Genomic DNA, 20,080 nt, shown 5'->3' with positions numbered 1-20,080 from the left:
TAAGGGGATTGATGAGGGGAGGGCTCAGGGCTAGCGTGTGCAACTAGGGCCAGCAGGGGAGTCCGGGGGACTCACAAAGGGCTCTTTCCACTGCCCTGGGCCCAGGAGGCAGGTCCTCGGCCCGGTAGCACGCAAGCCTTGCTGTCAGACCCTAGGGAGAGCCCGGGAGAAGGGGGCGCTTCCAGGTCCTGAGCAGCCTCTGGAGTCGGGCCATCAGGTGCGTCTCCCAGCAAATTATGAAAAGCAGGGCTCCAAGGGTCACCCTGGGACAGGAGAGTGGGGATCTGGAGACCCCTGGTGGCCCAAGGCTGCAGAGCAACGCCTCTCTGAGGTCCACCTAGTGGGTGCCAAGCCCAAAGGCCACCAGCAGAGCCCCTAGGGCCCCAGATCTCCACTGCCAGCAGGCTGCTGTCCCCAGCGTTCAGCCTGTCCTATAAAGGCAGCAGAGCTGCCCCTCCTGCAGGTGTGCAGTACGTGGGGAGCGGGGCGCGGCCTAGCCTAGGGGCTGTCCCAGCCTCAGAGCTGTTGTAAAAGTAGAGGCCTATACAATCCACAGTGATTCCAGCGGTGGGGGCGGGGGGGCCCCCCGAGGTTAGGTTGCTGGGACTTGTGTGTTGGGCTCCTTCGGGAGAGATGACGAGGTGATGTTCCAAACAGCTCCGTGGTCCACAGCCCCTCCCTTCCCTCAGCATCTGCGTGCACATCACACAATTGTGGGGCTGTCACTGGGAAAAATCACCAAGGGGGCCTTGTTTCCACAGCTTGCCCACTCTGGTGCGGCCTGTGCTGAACTCTGGGAAAGGAAGTATCTAACACCTCATACCGTACAAACGGCTGCTGGGCCACCGGAAAGTAGGTGTGGAGCTAGAAGAGGAAGGGTGAGATCCCCCCCACCCACCGGAGAAGGAAAGGGTGGCGCCGCTCACTTTTTCCGTGGAGCCCGGATACCACACGGTGCTCCCGCAACTGGGCCCCGGCATCCGTTCCCTTAATCTCCTTCATTCACTCGTGCTCTGGTGTGATTGGACCCAGCCCCATGATAGGTGCTAAGGATAAGGTTGACCAAAGGGGGTACCTGCCCTAAGGCCTCAAATTGTACCTGGAGTGGAAGGTAAAGAGGCTCAGAGGACAGGATCCCCGTGGGCGTGTCCCTATACTTGGGAACACAAAGATGACCTTTCCCTATCCTTTAGTGGCCTAACCCAGCTGGAGGAGGCAGGTCATGTGCAAACTGCCTCTATTTGGGTGTCCCAGACCCCAGTCTTAACCTGTACAACCCCGACACCCCCCGCATCTATAATGGCTCTCCTCACCTCAGGCCTGTGCTCTAACCCTGAGAAGAGCCTGGGGACCCCATCCCCCACCCCAACAACCTGAGTATCTGGACCTCAAAGGTCTAGACTGTCTCCAAGAACAATGCTACCAATATGGTTTGACAACCTCTGATCCGTCCCTTGAAAAGCTACCCTGAGGTCTTTTTTTTTTTTTTTTTTTTTTTTAAATTTATTTATGATAGTCACAGAGAGAGAGAGAGAGGCAGAGACACAGGCAGAGGGAGAAGCAGGCTCCATGCACCGGGAGCCCGACGTGGGATTCGATCCCGGGTCTCCAGGATCGCGCCCTGGGCCAAAGGCAGGCGCCAAACCGCTGCGCCACCCAGGGATCCCTTTTTTTTTTTTTTTTTTAAGATTTATTTGGGGGGGGGGAGCAGAGGGAGAGGGACAAACAGATGGCACTGAGCACAAAACAAAGCCCAACATGGGGCTTGATTTCATGACCCTGAAATCATGACCCAAGCCAAATCAAGAGTCCAAAGTTCAACCAACTGAGCTGCCCGGGTGCCCGAAAAGCATTCCTAAATTCCGTTAAGGCTGGGAGAGTGGGCTGCAGCGCTGCTCCCCTCCTCCCCTAGTGCCAGCTGAGCATCAGGGCTAAGAACGTGGGCTTGGTGCCCTAGATTCTCCACCTAATGGCTCGATGACCTCGGGCAATTTGCAGTCTTCTAAAAGTGGAATCACTGTGAATAATGGAATTACTGTGGATTAAGTAAAGTGTTAGTATGACATGCGGTAAGCACTCAGTAGATCGTACCCAACATCACAGAGTTTAACTTTCCTCTGACTTCCTATCTGTCTCTAGACACTACCCTACTTCTTAGGTTTTTTTTTTTCTCTAAAGATTTATTTTGAGAGAGAGAAGGGGAGAGTGTGAGCGCATGTGTGCACATAAGCAGGAGGGACAGGGGGAGAAGAGAGAGAGAACCCCAAGCGACTCCCCACCGAGCGGGGACTCCGCTGTAGGGCGGGGAGCCCAAAACTGGGCTTGATCTCACAACCCCAAGATCGAGACCTGAGCTAAAATCAAGAGCTGGAGCCTGAACCGACTGAAGCACTCAGGTACCCCCTTAGCTCTTCTTTATAAAGAACAAAAAGTCTTTGAAAGAAAAATTGGGGCAGCTTGGGTGACTCAGTGGTTGAGCCTGCCTTCGGCCCAGGGTGTGATCCGGGATCAAGTCCCACATCGGCTCCCTGCATGGAGCCTCCTTCTCCCTCTGCCTGTGTCTCTGCCTCTTTCTGTGTCTCTCATGAATAAATAAAAGCTTTTATAAAAAGAAGAAAAATTGGGTACCCCTAGTCTTCATTTATTCTCTCAGACCTTCTCCAACCTGGCTTTCATTGTCATTATTTTTTTTTAATTTTTATTTATTTATTTATTCATAGAGACACAGCTAGAGAGAGAGAGGCAGAGACACAGGCAGAGGGAGAAGCAGGCTCCATGCAGGGAGCCTGACGTGGGACTCGATCCCGGGTCTCCAGGATCACACCCTGGGCTGCAGGCGGCGCTAAACCGCTGTGCCAACGGGGCTGCCCTCATTGTCATTATTTTTAAGTAAACTCTACACCATTCAGGGGGCTTGAACTCACACCCCTGAGGTCAAGTCTCATGCTCTACCAACTGAGCCAGCAAGGAGCCCCTCTCCTTTCTTCTGACTCAGTGGCCAAGAGCTTAAGATAGTCCATTTTAGGTCTATCTAGGATAATGGTCTGCTTCTAGATTTTACTAGACAGTAGACCCAAAAATGACTTTGAAGGGGTATTTGCACCCAGGTTTCCCAGACTCTGGTCTGGGGGAAGGAGCCATTCTGAGACCAAGTAAAAGTAAGTCAGGACACAGGAACTCAGTTGGTCTCCTCACTTCACTGCAACAAAATTCCGGAAAGAAAACAGGACACACTTAGGATTTCACTCAAGAATGTGTCTTTATTGAAGAAACTGTAAGAAAAAAAGGATGGACCCTCTGTAAAAAGAGGAGATGTCGCCTCCAAACAGCAGGGAGGAACGAGACCTGTGTGGCTTCCCAGTAGTCAGTGTTCCCGGCACGAGACTCCTCCTTCCTGGCAAGCACGAGAGTGTCACACTACAACCAGCAATTCCTATCCACCCCATGGGCCTCTCCTCCCCCGTCCCACAACCCTGGATTCTCCACAGCCATTCACCAATGGTTTCCCGAAGGCCCAGGAAAAGACGGGGGAGGCTTGCCTCTGAATGGGGTCAAAACGGGTTTTGCTTTGGAAAATTCAAAGAGGAATGTAAAACGGTTGAGCTCTTTCTAGTCCAACCAAACATGGCCTCATCCAGCCCCTCTGAAGGGAACTGGAGCAAAGAGTTTCCCTCCTGAATGTGTAGGCTTGCGCTTGTGGGGTAAACAGACTATCTCAGCCTGGAGAATGGAAACAGTTAGAAGAATATGTAACAACCATGTTAGAGAGTCACTTAGTTCCTAAAGGCCGAGGGAGCTCTGAGGCTTCGGATTCCAAGCAGTGCTCCTGCTGGCTCCCCTCCAGTCCTGGGGATGGTCACTCCTCTCCAGCTGGGAGATTGTCCTCAATTCGCCTGATGAACCTCATGCGGATTTCTGTCACACCGTCTCCTTTCAGGGTGTCCTGGACAAACCTGGCCTCCACAGCCATCTGGACCTGGGGGACAGTGGGAAAATAAAGGGGCAGCTGCCTAGCCACAGGCTCTGGGAACCATGGGGGACGAGGCTCTGACTCATCCGCAGCAGTCCCAACAAGGGCGCTGCTCTCTGGCAAGAACAAGACTGCCAATTCCAATGCTCCCTTGTAGAAAGCAGTGGCCCCGACCCTAAGGACGGATTGAGCAAAGAACCACCACAGGTGAGATTGGCCCCACATGAGCCAACCTGGGAATGGACGGTCCTGGGCTTTGGGGGCTGATGGCACCACCGTCAGGGAGGGTCATCACCACGGAGAGGCATCCAACTTGGAACCTGTGCTCAGCAGCATCACATCTCAGGCAGCCAAGTGCTGAGGTGAGCCAGGGCCTTTCTTCTCTCTCTCTCTCATTCATTCAAACATTTACCAAGCCCCTACTGCACCTCGGGTGTCCCAGAAGGGAAAGAGCTGCACTCACCATCTCCAAGGCTCCCCGCAACACCCCACACAAGAGATTGGAATAAATAAGGGATGAGTGGTTATCAGGAAGTTCCACAAAGTCCACCAAGGGGTTATTTTCCAAAATGAGGGAGAATTCGTCACCAGCTGGGCTCCAATTGGTGATGCTTGGAGTGATGCCCAAGTACATCTTGAACGCCACCTGTCAGGGGACACACAACAGCACCGTGGGGGAAGGGCAGCAGGGAAGCTGCTGGGCCTGGTGAAGGAGAGTTAGGTGGCTCGGGAACAAAACTGTGGCCTCTGCAAACACCAGGGCTTTAGGTATTCAGGGCAAAAAAGGAAAAGCATCTTTGCATAATTCCACAGCCCGCTCCTTCAAGGCCTCATACGATCAGGGAACGCGTTGACCACCTCCACTTCTGACGGGGCTGGCTTCCCAGAACCACCATATGGGAGGCCCAGCCCACTGCCCTGTCCTCTGTGCTCTCCAGAACCCTTCTTGAAAGCAAATACAGGTCACTGCGGCACAATTACTCTGAAGACACCCTTCCCTCTATCCACCCTCCTAGTAACAAATCTTCACAGAGCTGAAGCTCTCTTCACTGTCAGCCCTCTCTATGATTTGGGCCAGCTTGCTCTACGACAGAAAGAATCAACCTTTAGGTGCCAGACGCCACAAAGCTAGAGGCGTTTTATCATTTATTATTAGGTCTACAAAATGTAACGCTACTATTATCAATAGCGACCATTTCCTACAAGCGTGCTACGTGAAGTGCATTCATTTCACCCGAGAGCTCATGCTTATTATTTCATTGACTCCTTACAACCACCCTGTGAGGTAGCTCCTAGTTTCTTTTAAAGATGAGGTAAGTGGTAATTAGAAAGTTTAAAAGTAACTTACCCTTAACTAGAAAGGACTGGAGCCAGAATATGAAGCCAGGTTTGTCTGAGTCCATAGTCTGTATTCTTTACCTCATACTACCCTACTACATCTTCGCAGTCAAGATCTGGCTTTGATTTCACGGGGGCTTTCATCCACCCGGATGATTCCAACCACTCTTCCCTCTTCATAATCTGTGCTATTCCCAAACCACCAGGAAGGCTTGTTTGGCCCAGACAGCTGCCTGACTAGTCTTTCGGAATACTAAGGGCCCCTCTAAGGGAGATGGAGAGAGTGGTAAGTAGTGCCTCCCAGTGACACATCCTTCAGCATAGCCAGGTGGCCCAGGATAATGACCTTGGCGATGACATCTGCGGTTTCCCGAAAGTCATGGCACCTCCCAACATTGGACCGTGCCAAGAAATCTTCAATCAGTCGGACTCCAATGTTATAGCCCCTGGGAGGAAAATGAGAGAAGAGACCATATCATGGAGTGTGAACGTCTTATGTCTGAATGTAAGGCTGCTGGTGGTACAGGGAAAATCAGGGACAATTCTTAAATATCTCAATAAATGAGCTGAGTGGAAACTATGTCGAAAATGTAGCTTACAAAAGAGGACCCCATTCTGGGCTCTAAAGGACCTTGGAGACTGTGCCCTGGGGAGCCCCATTCTTGTCTTTCCTGCAGAGGAGCTTACTCACATTTTGTCCAGCTGTTTATTCACATCTTCATCATTTTCATAGTCCTTGCACAGCTGTGTGACCAGAGCCCCGTAGGTGAGGGTGAAGAGCTCAGAGCTCTAAAAGAGATTCAAAAGGCAGTTAGGAACAAGAAGCGCAAAGAAAAAGTTTAATGAGTCTAGGTCAGCCTCAGCGCAGCTGTCCAGATTCCAAGGAAGGTCATCTGTGTCCAATGGGAAAGAATATCACTCCGTAGGGTGGCCAAGGAGGGCAGCCCCCCATGGTCAAGGTGGCAGGGCTTCAGTCATGAAGCCAAAGTCCAAGAACGGGTTATAAGAGGAAGGCAGCCATGCTAGCCACTATACCACCAATGCTCAAGAACGGGTTGCAAAAGGCACTTCGCACATGGAGCAGTCACTCTTCCAACACATCAAGGTGGGTTTCTGCTAACCCCGGAACCCCCCATAGCCGCCATCCACTGGATACCATGAAAGACAGACCTGGAGAAGACATTTACAGATTAGCTTTTTGGACCCATGGCTTCTCCACACCCAAGCATGTCTGCAGCGTCAGGGCCAAGAGTTCAACTGCACTCCCAGTGCCCTACCCAGGACAGCAGAGGACCCGGCAGCCTGGTCTGTGGGGAGGAAAGAAGTCCTAGAGTCCACCACACTGACAATGCCCCTCCTAAGTCACCAGCATAAGGAAAAGTAATGTTCCTCTTGACACAGAGCGAAAATGTTTCCAGGAAAGGAGTAACTCTGAAAGGAAGCCAATTTTTTGTGTACCTGAAATACAATACTGATCTGGACTGGTTTCTACTATGATCACAGTTAAAATCACAGTCTTAGATAAAGGCTCCTGTCACCTACCGGCCAAGAAACAGGGGTGTGGAAGGTGACAGGATGACTGATACCAAGACTGCAGAATGAAGGCATGAAGTGTGGGGCAAGGCACCATCAGAGCCAAGTAAAGGGAGAAACATGCTATCAGCACATCGGGACCAATATATTCGCATGGAAGTAATCACTCAGCCACTTCCTCCTTGTCACACTTGGAGCAGAGCACTGTTCTGTCCTCAAGTTTTCTGGAGAGCAAAGTCCAAATAATGTTGAGGCCCAGGCTCGCAGCGTGTCAGTGCCCCTCACCTCATCCCCATGCCCTGGTGACGAGGTCGCTGCAAGAATAGTACTGGGAGTGCCTTTGCTTACACACTACGTTCTATTTTTCATGATCACATTTTCCATCCCACAAGAATTCTGTAAAGCAGAAAGCGCAGGAATTAATCTCATTTTACAGGTGAGGAAATACAGACTCAAATGATTAAATAATATGTCCAAGGACCAACAGCTAATTATTGACAAAAGTAATTTTGGGAGACAAAAGCCAAGAATTCCTAAGCCAGTGTTCATTTTATCCTCTGTTCCCTACAAGTGCAATATTAATAACCCCCGCCCCCCCCAAAAAAACAAAACCACAACAACCAGCAACGAAAAACTTAGCTGTACTAGGAAGTCAAAGAGAATCAGTTTTAGAATCAGGAAACTTTTTGAACTGAGCTAAAACAGTCAGATCAGGGTGTCTCCAAGAAACCATTTACCAAATATGGCAATTAAGGGGAAGCTATTAAGGAGCACAATGATTTTTTAGTAAAGTTAAGGGTTTGTCACTAGAATGGCTTAGACGTGAATGGATGGAGACAATCCAGCAGTTACCAGTCTACAGAGTTGGCACCACTGCATTCCATCAGGAGAGCTTTCCTTCCATTATTAACGAGCCCTTGGATGGCGATTCCAACAGCCTCGACCCACCATAATGCCAAGTAACAGATATACTACAATGTTATCGAGAACTTACACATGCAGCAGCCCCCAGTTTACCAATAACAAAAATCAAGGTTCTAGACAGATCTATCCATGGTCACAGTATCAATATGCTTGGGATCCGGAATGGGATTCCTGGCCCAGGCTCTCCAGACTCTCTCCTATTTTGCAAGTCTGTTTCCGTCTCTGATTATGAACCAAGCCTACTTGAAACAGTGCGCAATGCAAATATGTAACTTAAAGATCTTTATACTTAATATATATTTTTAAAGGTTTTATTTATTCATGAGAGACAGAGAGAGAGGCAGAGACACGGGTAGAGGCAGATGCAGGCTCCCTTCAGGGAGCCTGAAGTGGAACTCAATCCTGGGGCTCCAGGATCACGCCCCTGGGCCAAAGGCAGATGTTTAATCACTGAGCCACCCAGGCGTCCTGATCTTTATACTTTAAAAATAGGAGTGGGACTGTGGTATAGAAAAGTTATTTACTCAAAGTTTACCATGTTCCAGGGACTATCTAATAGAAGAGAAACAGATAATAATTTGAATATAAGGCTTGTCAGATGATAATAAGAGCTATGGAAAAAAAAAAAACAACCACAGACAGAAATCAGGGGGTATTTACATTCATATATATATATCTCGTCACCCGGGATGACGACCTGAGCCAAAGGCAGGTGCTCAACCACTGAGCCCCCCAGGTGCCCAAGAGATCAATTTTAAATTGGATACTCAAAGAAGACCCAGTAAGGTGATATTTGTGTGAAGACTTGAAGGAGGTAAGGATAAGCCATGAAGATATCCGGGTGAAGAGATCCTGCAAAGCAAGTGTAAAGGCACTGATGTGGGAGTATGTCTGCCATGGCTGAGAAACAGCTAAGAGACCAGTGTGACTTGAGAGGAGTGAACAAAAAAGAAAGCAGAAGAGGAAGACAAGTTACTGTTGACCTGGGTTTTCAGTCCGTGTGACCCTTACAACAAAAAGTTCCACGAGACCTTAAAGGCCAGCTCATTCAACGAATGCGGTTTCTTCACTGCACATAATAACTACATTCTCCCTCCCAGAAAAACACAGGAATCTCTTCTGCAACATTCCTACTTTCAGGTGCTTTAATTATGTTTAATCATAATGGCCATAAACATTTATAAAACCTTCAGAATGCCTTCACAGATAGTTTCTCATTGACCCTAATCACAACCATGAGAGGTTAGGAGAACAAACAATATTTATCCCCATTTTACAGGTGAAAGGTTAGGTAACTAAGACTCAGTCTTCTTCTTCTTCTTTTTTAAAGATTTATTTATTTATGATAGAGAGAGAGGCAGAGACACAGGAGGAGGAAGAAGCAGGCTCCATGCCAGGAGCCCGACGCGGGACTCGATCCCGGGACTCCAGGATCATGCCCTGGGCCAAAAGCAGGCGCTAAACCACTGAGCCACCCAGGGATCCCCCAAGACTCAGTCTTCTTATAGTTGAGCACCACCCTAAAAAAAGTTGTGATCTAGGCCATCATTTAATATCTTGGATTAATTTTTTCCCATCTATGTAATGGTGACAATATTATCTGTCCTTGAGGGTTCCTGTGAGATCCTAATGAGATACTGTTTGTAGGGCACCTGCTATACAACACCTACACAAGAAGTAGATATTGTTTTTTTTTTTTTTTTAAGATTTATTTATTTATTTATGATAGACATAGAAAGGGGCAGAGACAGGAGGAGGGAGAAGCAGGCTCCATGCCGGGAGCCTGACGTGAGACTCGATCCCGGGACTCCAGGATCGCGCCCTGGGCCAAAGGCAGGAGCTAAACCACTGAGCCACCCAGGGATCCCCAGATATTGTTATTTTTATTTTACTCATTTATTTTTTAGGGGGGGATAGGGGCAGAGGGAGAAGGAGAGGATCTTAAGCAGCTGTGGAGCCTGAAGCTGGGCTCAGTCTCATGACCCTGAGATCATGACCTGAGCCAAAATTACAAGCCAGATGCTTAACCAAGTGAGCCACCCATGCACCTGTTATTTTTATTCTTTTTTTTTTTTTTAAAGATTTTATTTTTTTATTCATGATAGAGAGAGAGAGACAGGCAGAGGGAGAAACAGGCTCCATTCCCGGAGCCCGATGCGGGACTCGATCCCAGGACTCCAGGATCACGCCCTGGGCCAAAGGCAGGCACCGAACTGCTGAGCCACCCAGGGATCCCCTGTTATTTTTATTCTTAAACTAGTTCTCTGTGGTGTGGTATGAGAGAGTACCCCGAGCCGGGTTCAAGAAGGGAGATTTTAAATCAACATAAAGAACTCCGTAACAACTAGTAAGACATACAGAAAGAATACTGGGTTTGTAGTCAGAAGACCTGATTCTGAGTCTGGATTGCCACTTACTAGCCGTGAGAGTTTACTTAAGTCACTTCACTTTGCATAATCTCAATCTCCTCACTCAAATATGGCGACAGTAAAATCTGTCACACTGATTATAGGATTGTTGGGAGGCTCTGAGAATAATGCACTTAAATATTCTCTTCAGAACAACCACAGGAGTGGTTTCATACTGGAATAGGTGATCTGATCTCCCAGTCCTACAGGCACAACCTGAGCAGAACAAGTTAAGCCAAGCCGTACTTCAGGTGAGCTACGGCACTTGGTGGTTTTCAAAAGGGTTTTCAATTAGTGCCCCAGACAAACAACAAATCTCCTTAAGGGGACTGATCTTTGGAGCTAATGCTCCAAGAGTCGCATTCACTATTTTTACCAACACAAGTAACTCAGTATGACTGCCCCCAACAGCTGGGAATGAAGGTCAGTTACAGGACGGAGTCCATCCCTGTCTCAGCCTCCGGCCTCCTGTCAGGGAGACTCTGAGTGCTATTACGAAAGTAGTATCTCACCTGAGCACTGGGGAAGAGAGCTGCTGGGGTTGGGTTACTAGTAACATGACACAAAATAAGGGAAGGTTTGATTGTCCATGGAATTCAGGAACCAAACACTATACAGACCCATAAAGGCTAATAACTTTACTAACAAGGATGCCTGCTGACTTTCACCGAGTGCCAACTACGTAACATGCACCATCACACTGCTAGCTTTTCATGCATTATCTCAATTCTTAGAACAACCCCATGAGAGATACTATTACTACATCTTCTAACTTATTTTTTAAAGATTATATTTATTTATTCATTCATGAGAAACACACAGAGAGAGAGAGAGAGAGAGAGAGAGAGAGGCAGAGACACCGGCAGAGGGAGAAGCAGGCTCCATGCTGGGAGCCCGACGTGGGATTCGATCCCAGGTCTCCAGGATCGCGCCCTGGGCCAAAGGCAGGTGCTAAACCGCTGCGCCACCCAGGGTTCCCTAACTTATTTTTTTTTAAACGGTGGAATTGATGCTTACGACAATCAGGACACTCGCCCAAAGTAACAAGGCAAGTAAGCAGTTAAGCCGGGACTCCAGGCCAGACAGCACTATGCCGCTGTGCTATATACTCTTCTGCCTCATACAATGTGCTTCTCAAGGTTAGGGACTAGGCCTGCATCTCTCAGAGCACCTAGACAGACCTACACATACAGTCAGGGCTCAGGGAAAGTCTGCCAGATATGTGGGCTATTTCTGTTTGCCCAGACTAAAAGCAGAGGTCTAGCTCCTCGGGCATATTAATCATTTAAGTCTTGGAATGTTTTAAGTGGGAACACAGCAATCAGCAGAAGGTAGGGCCAACGGGAAAAAGGGATGCTAGAGGGGGAGACTTCCTGGCAGGAGAAGAGCAGGTCAAAACCAGGTGGCCACAAAGAGGATCATGTGACAAGCCTTAAGCAGGCGCCAGCAGGGAGTGAATGAGAGGATGCACCAAACCTTCATGTCACTCTTTCACTAAATATCGATTGCCTAGGGCCAAGCATCACTCTAGATGCTAGGAATAGAGCAGTGAACAAAACAAATCCCTCTTCTGGTGGTTACATTCTCATGGGGGAGACTGAAAATAAACAAGTATGTAATTCGTAATGAAACAGCGCTATGAAGAAAAACAGTAGGGAAAACTAGTCACGGTAGTCAGGGAAGGCCTCTCAGAGAAGGTGACATCTGAGTAACTATGAATGAGTGGGGAGTAACTAGACGAGGATTAGGGTCACTCACTGGGGGAAGGAAGGATTTTTTTTTTTTTTAAAGTAGGCTCCATGCCCAATGTGGGGCTTGAACTCAAAACCCCTGAGAATCCCATGGACCCTGAGATTTAGAGTCGCATGCTCCAGGCAGCCCTGGTGGCTCAGTGGTTTAGCGCCACCTTCGGTCCAGGGCCTGATCCTGGAGACCTGGGATCGAGTCCCACGTCGGGCTCCCTGCATGGGGCCTGCTTCTCCCTCTGCCTGTGTCTCTGCCTCTCTCTCTCTCTCTCTCTCTCTCTCTCTGTGTCTCTCATGAATAAATAAATAAAATCTTAAAAAAAAAAAAAAAGAGTCGCATGCTCCATGGACTGAACTAGCCCAGCCAGGCACCCCTGGGGGGAAGAACTCTCTAAGCAGAGACTCTGGGAGTTGCAAAAGCCTTGAGATGAGGGTGCTGCTGTCTTTCCCTATTTCTCCCACTTGCCAGAGCTAAGTGAACACCGGGGGTCAAGGGTGGAACCTGGGGGTTTCTGCTTCAAACAGTATTAAACATTTCAGGAAAAAAAAAAATACCAGAGTAAGATATGAAAATTAAGCATGAAGACCTCTCATATCTGCTCCTATCTTAGGAAGAGGAGAAAGAAACTTTTACTATGCCCCATACATTGTACACTGTTATGTCACTTAATCCTAAGCTGGCATTATTATGCCTAATTTATAGATAAGGAAATTGAGGACTAATCAAGACATAATTCCAACAAAGTCCATGCTTTTTTCCCTATGTGACTCTGTTTTCTAACAAAATATAACTTTTTTCTTTTAAATTTCTGGTATTGCCTCCAAAACAGGAGAGATTTTTTTTTTTTTTAAAGATTTTATTTATTTATTCATGAAAGAGAGAGAGAGAGAGAGTGAGAGGCAGAGACACAGGCAGAGGGAGAAGCAGGCTCCATGCAGGGAGCCAGATGTGAGACTCGATCCCAGGTCTCCAGGATCACGCCCTGGGCTGAAGGGGGCACTAAACTGCTGAGCCACCCAGAGATCCTCTAAGATTTTTAAGTAATCTCTGCATCCATGTGGGGCTTGAACTCACAACCCCCAGATCAGGAACTGCTTGCTCCTCAGACTGAGCCAGTCAGGTGCCCCCTAAACAGAAGCTCTTAAGCTGTGATCCATGTAGGATCTCCAGGGAGCCCACAAATCCCCCCTCCCCCCCAGAAATGGAAGTCAACGTCTGTGTATACGTTTGTCAATCTAATATTTCTGGGGAGACGATCCATAGGTAGCAGCTTCTCAAAAGGGGTCGGAGAGAAAACCAATACTACCCTGGAGCATCAGGGCCTCCTGGAGCCCATTTTTGATGCAATTCCTGCTGTACGATGCCAAGGTGGGAGGGATGTTTAATCACCCTTCCAGAGCGGAGCATCAACAAAGGACCTCGGAGCTGGGTCGGCCTCCCCAACCTGCAACCTTGGATATTTAGTTTCTAAATCAGAAAACAAAGACAGCATGGGGAATTTTGGAGGAGGTCAGAACGCGGCAAAGAAGGATGGCTCCGGGGTTGAGCGCCTCCTTTCAGCCCAGGGCGTGATCCTGGAGTCCCAGGTTCCAGTCCCACATTAGGCTCCCTGCATGGAGGCTGCTTCTCCCACTGCCTGTGTCTCTGCCTCGCCGTGTCTCTGATGAATAACTACTTTAAAAAAAAAAAAATGCAAAGAAACGGAACACCTGCCAAGAGGTCTTCACTTGGAGATAAACGTCATCTGCGCTACTTTCCAGGCCCAGCTGCCACCTGCAGCCAACCTTTACGCGACGACTCGGTGTCCCACTCTTCCCAGGGCAGGAAGGAAGCGCCCCTCCCCCGCAGGGGCACCGCCACTTACTGCCTACCCTGGCCCACCTCTTACTCCTCCAAATCGGAAGTTCCTTTCGGGCAAGACCAGCATCTGGGCATCTCCGGCGATGCCTAAGGGGCCTAGCGGCTCTGAAGCCCTGGAGTTAGAGACCTGTGTTCCGAGGCTCCCTCTTCTCCCTAAGCTGCAAAAGTGGGCAAGTTATGCAACCTGGCTGAGCCATAGAACTGCGGTGACGCTGTCCACCTGAGAGTCACTTTGCGGATTAAAAAGGAGCTGCTACTTCAAAAAAAAAAAAAAAAAAAAGGGAGCTGCTGTGCATCGAGTGCCGGGCCCGGGGCGGGGACCGCCGCCGCCGCCGCCGCCGCGGGTGCAGCACCCAGCGGGCCGCAGGGCCCCGGGGAGGGGTCTCTGGGCGGCCCTGCCACCGGCCTCAGGCCTGCAACGCCCCCCGCCGAGACTCTGCCCCGCTGCCCCTCCGGCAGCCCCCCTCCCCTCCCCGCCCCCCGCCGTGGGAGCCCTTCCCAGCCGCGCCCCTTCCCCAGAGCGCCCCAGTCCGCCCCGCCCGCCGAGTCACGCGCTCCCGGTTACCATTTTCTTGCTCTCGGTGCCGCGGTTCGCCTGCCTGGACATGGTGCCGGCCGCCGTCCCCCGCCTCGCCGCAGACCCACTCGGCGACCCGTCCCGACACCGCGCGGCCCCTCAGCCTCCGGGATTGACCGGCAGCAGCTCACCGCGCCTGCGCGGCCCGCCGCGGGGCACCACGGGACTCGCGGTCTGACCTACGGGGGTAATTCCCGCCCCACACACGTCGGACTACAGCACCCAGCCTTCCCCACCGGCGGCACCGCTGGACTACAACTCCCAGGGTGCTTCGCGCGCGGGTCCGCGTGAGGGCCCGGCTCCCGCCGGGGCTGCGCCCTGGCCGCTGGGTGGCGTCCGGAGCTCGCGGTGATCCCGTCCCGCCCGCACGCTTCCTTCCCCCTCCGCCCACAACCCTCACCCTCGCAGATGCTCTGCCAATTCCTCTCTCGCGGGCTTGCTCTTGGAAAGTCCCCCTTTCGAACTAGCTGCTTCCGCTATTGCTGCAATTCAGAGCCAGAAGCTCCCAGGATGTGCTAGGACACTAGCTACGGCTCATTCGCGAATCTGGCTTTTTTTTTTTTTTTTTTTTTTTTTTTTTTACTGCAAAAATACTTAACAAGCTCCTCTGTGCCAAGCATTTCACTAGTGGCTTTCTTATCACACTGTCGTCTGTCCCCCAGCTGCAAAGGCAGCCAGTACCTGCACCCTACCACTGTGGCCTCAGGATGGGACATCTAGTCGGTTGCCTAAAACTCAGGCCACTTTGCTCCTCTCCTTCCCCAAGAACAGCTACCCTGCCTGCTCCCTGGAAAAGAAAGATCACCAACGTCGGTAACAGCCAATCCTGGATTTTAATCTCAGCTTTGCCATTTTAGGCAAGTCCCTGGACCTCCCCCAGTTGTTGTGAAGATTGGTGAGACACGAGTGCGCGGCAATTGGCCGCAGAGTGTGTCTCCCTTTCTTCCAGCTACTCTGTAAAAACAGCCCAACAAACAGGTCCCAGAGACACCAGGGGGTGTGCTGGCCACAGCCCCACCCGTCACCAGGGGGAAGTCCTGCAGTCCCTGACCATAGCTCTTCAGTTTCAGCTCCAGCCGTCCCCTCTGGCTGGTCAACCATGAGAGGCCCGGCCTGGGAGTGCCCGAGCATCCTCCCCTCCCTTGAGCCTGGAAGCCTGACTTGTAAGCAGCTGCATTCTAGCCCCTAGCCTTCACCATGACGACCAGCCTAGCCGGGGAGCCAGCCGGGCTGGGGGAGTCTGGGGGTGGGGGGAGCCCAGGCTGCCCCAGCTTAAAGCCAGTTCTCAAGATTTCCCCCAGTCTCTCCGTCAGGGTTCAGCACCCACGGTTAGTATACCCTTCTTCCAGTGACACAGACATTTCGGGGCCTCCCTAGAGGCAGTGACCTTTGACTCCTCCTCCCTCCAGGGTCAATGCCTTGGCTGAGAGTGCTGGGAAGGAACAGGCCGGCTGGCTGGGGTGGGGGAAGGAAGCAAGGGCCGGCTAGCACCCCTGAGGCACCGCACGGCCTGGGAAGGACCTCCCGAATTCCCAGGAGAGAGGACAGCTGAGGTGAAAGCTGCAGTTGGCTGGCCTGTCTTTCAGTCTGGGCTCCTCCCTGCCGGCTGCCCTTGGCTGCCCACAGAAACCTGAGTCACAGTCAGGGCCAGCCGCCCGACCCCACCCAGCCTGCTGTCAGGCAGGGTGGTTCTGGAGAAGCTGGAGGTGGAGCCTCTCCCTACCCATCTTCCGACCTCTGAGATTCTTCCTCTGTTCGCCTATGATTGTTCCTTTTGGAGTCTTTTTCGTTGGGACTCCTTCTTGCATCACAAGTTGTGAATCAAGGACAGGGGTGGGGTCCATTTCAAGCTGACTTATAGGGTCTCCTCCTTGCTCAGATGGGAAACTAAAGCTCCTTAGACCAATGCTCCAGGGGTTCTCAGTAAGGCTTCCGTCATCCCCAAATCCCAGTCCCTCTCCACCCCTGCTCAGGGCCAGGACATTTAGGAACACTTAGGCACCCCTTCCCTTCCTTTTCTCCTTCTCTCTAGAAAGGAATGCAGCAGGGACGCCTGGGTGGCTCAGCGATTGCGTGAGTGCCTGCCTTCAGCCCAGGGCGTGATCCTGGAGTCCCGGGATCAAATCCCACATCAGCCTCCCTGCATGGAGTCTGCTTCCCCCTCTACCTCTCTCTCTCAAATAAATAAATAAATAAATAAATAAATAAATAAATAAATAAATAAATAAAATGTTTGTAAAAAAAAAAAAAAGAAAGAAAAAAGAATACAGCAGGGACAGCTTCCCATTCCTAGCAGGGGCTCTAGACAAAGACCCCTCCCAAAAATCCAAAGCATTGAGCCTATTTGGTCCTGGATCTGCGTTCCTCCCCCCTCCAACTGTCCCTGTTCCTTCCTCTCCCCAAGCTGGAGGGAGGGAGGCCTTATTTGCAGCTGGTGTCACCACCGCCCTTGAGGACATTCTCCAACCCCAGCCCCAGGGAGTGGGCCTGGAGGGCTCCCCAGGAGAGCAGTGTGGGTTAGAGACCCATTCACAGTGCAGTGCCTGGGGGGCAGGGTAGGAGCGGGAGGCTGGTGTCTGTTCCGCCTGCTGCCCCCACTGGGGCCCTCCCACTTCCTACTTTGTAAGTGTGGCGGCAGCCTCCAGGGCCTTGGTCTGATTCATATCTCGGATCTCTGTCTGTCTCCCGGTGATTTCCCTCACCTCTCCATCAGGTTCATCCTGGACCCTGGCTCACCAAACCTAGGTTGTGAATGCTCTTGCTCCTGCTCCCCACCCCGCCCAGGGGGATCAGAAAGGGGACATATTTCTGATCCCTGTTCAGTGACCTGCCCTCAGCCCTGGCCCAGCCTCATGGTGAGAGGAACAGCTCATTCATGCCTGTTTCCGAGGAGGAGGGGACTGCCCTGGGCGGCTGGGGGGGCACAGGGGAGCTGAGAGTTCCCTGCCCCTGACCAAAGAGGGCAGGGCATCCTGTTGGGGCTTGCGGTTGGTCCCTGATGTGACAAGTGCCTCGCTTGTCCAATATTCAGGGGGCCATGTGAGAGGCTCCCACACACGGTCACCCAGGCCCGAACCCAGAGACACATACACACTCTAAACCTTCTCCGAGCATGGGATCTGCCAGGGATCCTGGTCAGTCAGGGCACAGAAGGAAAGGAGCCAACTCCATCTGTCCATCTGTTTGCTTCAACTTAATCAATCATAGGACGCTGCTCTCCTGGCTGCCCCTCTGCCATCCTCCCCAGACTCTCTCTGGACTCCTCAGTTGTACAGAAAGCCTGGGGCTTCCAAGAGAACTGTCCGTCAAGTTGGCTAACTCCCAGATGCCTTGTTGTCCCCACCACTAGCGTCGTGTGGGGGTATAGATGCCTCCACTCTCAGTCTAGGGAACAATTCCTCTGTGTTGGCACCGTTGACGTTTTGGGCCTAATGATTCTTTGCTCTGAGCTTTGTAGGATGTTAACGGCATCTCTGATGTCCAAGCACTAGATGCCAGGGACCCCCCCACACCCAGTTGTGACAACCAAAATTGTCTCTCCCAACGTTGCCAAGTGTCCTCTCTGGGGGCAAAACTGCATCTGGTCGAGAACTGCTGACGTAGGCTAATCCCACATTGTCTTTGCAATGACTCCTCCAAGTCAATCCCAGATCATTAGACACAGTAGAGAATTTCTAGTTCTAACGCACTGCTCACCCCTCCCCTTCACAACTCCCCACGATCAAGGTCATGCAGATCATGACGTCAGTTGGCATTCAGATCTTCCTATAGAGACCATCCCTGGCCTGTCTTTTCATCTTTAGCTACCATTTATTTTCCCCTCCACTCTTATTGAGGTCTAGCCCATGAAGGTATCCCACTGTTTCCACCCAGGGTCTTCATCCTTGTAGTGATCTCAAGATCACAGGGGTGAGGGGTGGTGGAAGAACTATCCCAGAGGGCTCCCCCACCTTTTTTTTTTTAAGATTTTATTTATTAATTTGGGAGGGAGAGAGAGAGAGAGAAAGAGAGCAGAAGCAGGGAGAGAGACAGAGGGAGAGGGAGAAGCAAGACTCCCCACTGAGCAGAGAGCAGAACATGAGGCTCGATCCCAGCACCCTGGGATCATGACCTGAGCAGAAGACAGACATTTAATCATCTGAGCTACCTAGGCACCTGCCCCTGTTGGGTTCTGTTCATGAATTCTGAGTCTACTCACTGCCTGGCTCAGGATAGGGAGGTTCAGCTCTGGAAAATGCAGGCCCTGAGCCCTCTGACCTCACAAAGCACAGTCCTGGACTCTGTCATCCACATGGCCCCTTCACCTTGCAGGTGGGATGGCTGACAAGAAAGATTGGGGGGGATGTGTCTGTCCCTCCTCCTAATCTGCTTTTATCCTTAAAGCTCCATCATCATCACCACCACCACCACCACCATCATCATATTTATTACGTACTTACATGCCAGGCTCTGTGCTAAGCACTTCATCTGCATTGTCCCATTTAACTTTTACAGTGACCCCATGACACATCATGGTACCATTGTTTTCCTGATTTTATAGGTGAGCAAATGGGGTTTCAGAAAAGGTAAGATACTAGCTGAAGATCAGCAGCTCCACTTGCAGGCTTTCCATCATCATCATTTTCTAATGATTTGGGGCCAGAGGCAGCACGAATCCCTCCCCAGGCCCTTCCAAGAGAGTTCAGCACCACCACCACCCCACTCACTCCTCCTGGGGCAGGCTGCTTCCAGGTTGCCTGAGACCCAGACCCTTTTGTTCCCTCCCCTCCCCCTTGAAATGGCTGCTTTCTGGAGCTGTTCAAAGAAGACGCTAGTGCGAAATAGGGCCAGGAGCCTAGCATCTCACTGGGCCTAATCTCTGGACAATGGAGACCAGAGAAATGACCTTCTAGAGGTCAGGACAAAGGGCAGGGAGGGGTGGCAGGGCCCAGCTGTGCCTCCTCTTTCCTCCCCTCGGTCAATCCCTGTAGCACCATCATCGATCCATCTTCCCAGCAAGCTTCCCCTCCATTCCCCCACCCCCACCCCGGGCTGCCCAAGTGTCCAGACTTGGTTTGGGGCCCCACCTCCGCTGGCACTGACAAGGAGACTTGGGAAGCCAGACTACACTACGGGGAGGGAAGTCAGAAGGGGCTGGCTCTCTACTTGACAGGCCACAGGGGAGCAAAATCCTTCCGGGGACCTTGGAGGGGGTCTCCCGACGGGGGTGGGGGGTGGGGGAGGTGCAAGGCCAGGACCACCCGGTTTGGAGCTGGGAGGGACCCAGCAGATTAGAGACCTGGGTAAAGCATTGGCGCAGGCCTGTAATTACCCCGGAGGGGCAGGGAAGACACCCACCATGGAATGCTGGAGGAAGGGCGGCAGCAGCAAGGCTCCTGGGCTCTCCCGGTGCCAGCCATCACCGGGGGAGAGAAAGCAGAGCCCTTTTAGGGGTCTCCTTGGGGCCCTCCTCGCGCTCCCTCGAGCTCTCCCGGGCGCATTTGGTTTGCAGTGGGATTGAGAGAGGGTTTCGCTTTGCACCCAGCGCCGGAGCCCCCGGGTCCCAGGGTGGGATCGGGGGCTCCCGGGCCCGCTCCCCGCGGCTCCCCCCAGTCCTGGCGGCGGGTGAGTCACCCGAGCGCTCCCTACATAGCCTCCCGGCGCTGTGGCGCGTACCAACGCGCGGCCGCAGGGGGAGGCGGCGGGCCCGGCGGCCTCGGGGAGCCCCGGCGCCGCCCCCCCCGC

The 20,080-nt window shown here is 51.7% G+C and overlaps 1 protein-coding gene across 3 annotated transcripts; it reads right to left on the bottom strand.

The window, feature by feature from the left end:
• Positions 1-3,240: 3,240 nt before the first annotated feature.
• TRAPPC3 (trafficking protein particle complex 3) lies at positions 3,241-19,985 on the bottom strand. Of its 3 annotated transcripts, none has more exons than XM_038557911.1 (5): positions 19,694-19,985; positions 6,000-6,097; positions 5,655-5,754; positions 4,434-4,616; positions 3,241-3,976 (listed from the first exon to the last, which is right to left on the bottom strand). In XM_038557911.1, the coding sequence occupies exons 1-5, from the start codon at positions 19,694-19,696 to the stop codon at positions 3,857-3,859; spliced, it is 504 nt and encodes a 167-aa protein (XP_038413839.1). In that variant the 5' UTR covers positions 19,697-19,985; the 3' UTR covers positions 3,241-3,856. The 3 variants fall into 3 exon arrangements, with proteins under 3 accessions (XP_038413839.1, XP_038413838.1, XP_038413840.1); XM_038557910.1 differs by lacking the exon at positions 19,694-19,985 and adding an exon at positions 14,345-14,505; XM_038557912.1 differs by lacking the exon at positions 19,694-19,985 and adding an exon at positions 13,801-13,920.
• Positions 19,986-20,080: the final 95 nt, after the last annotated feature.

Source organism: Canis lupus, chromosome 15, assembly GCF_011100685.1.
Source record: "Canis lupus familiaris isolate Mischka breed German Shepherd chromosome 15, alternate assembly UU_Cfam_GSD_1.0, whole genome shotgun sequence".
Taxonomy (NCBI): Eukaryota; Metazoa; Chordata; class Mammalia; order Carnivora; family Canidae; genus Canis; species Canis lupus.
The sequence above is the reverse complement of the archived record's forward strand: the minus strand, read 5'-3'. Positions and strand labels throughout refer to the sequence as shown.

What these genes read in the sequence shown, in the direction of transcription:
- TRAPPC3 (XM_038557910.1), bottom strand. Translation starts at nt 14,386, where the DNA reads ATGTCCAGGCAGGCGAACCGCGGCACCGAGAGCAAGAAAATG. An exon ending in GCACCGAGAGCAAGAAAATG is followed by an intron (nt 6,098 to 14,344) that starts GTAACCGGGAGC and finishes AATCTCTTTTAG; the next exon opens with AGCTCTGAGCTCTTCACCCT. An exon ending in CCGCAGATGTCATCGCCAAG is followed by an intron (nt 4,617 to 5,654) that starts GTCATTATCCTG and finishes GTCCCCTGACAG; the next exon opens with GTGGCGTTCAAGATGTACTT.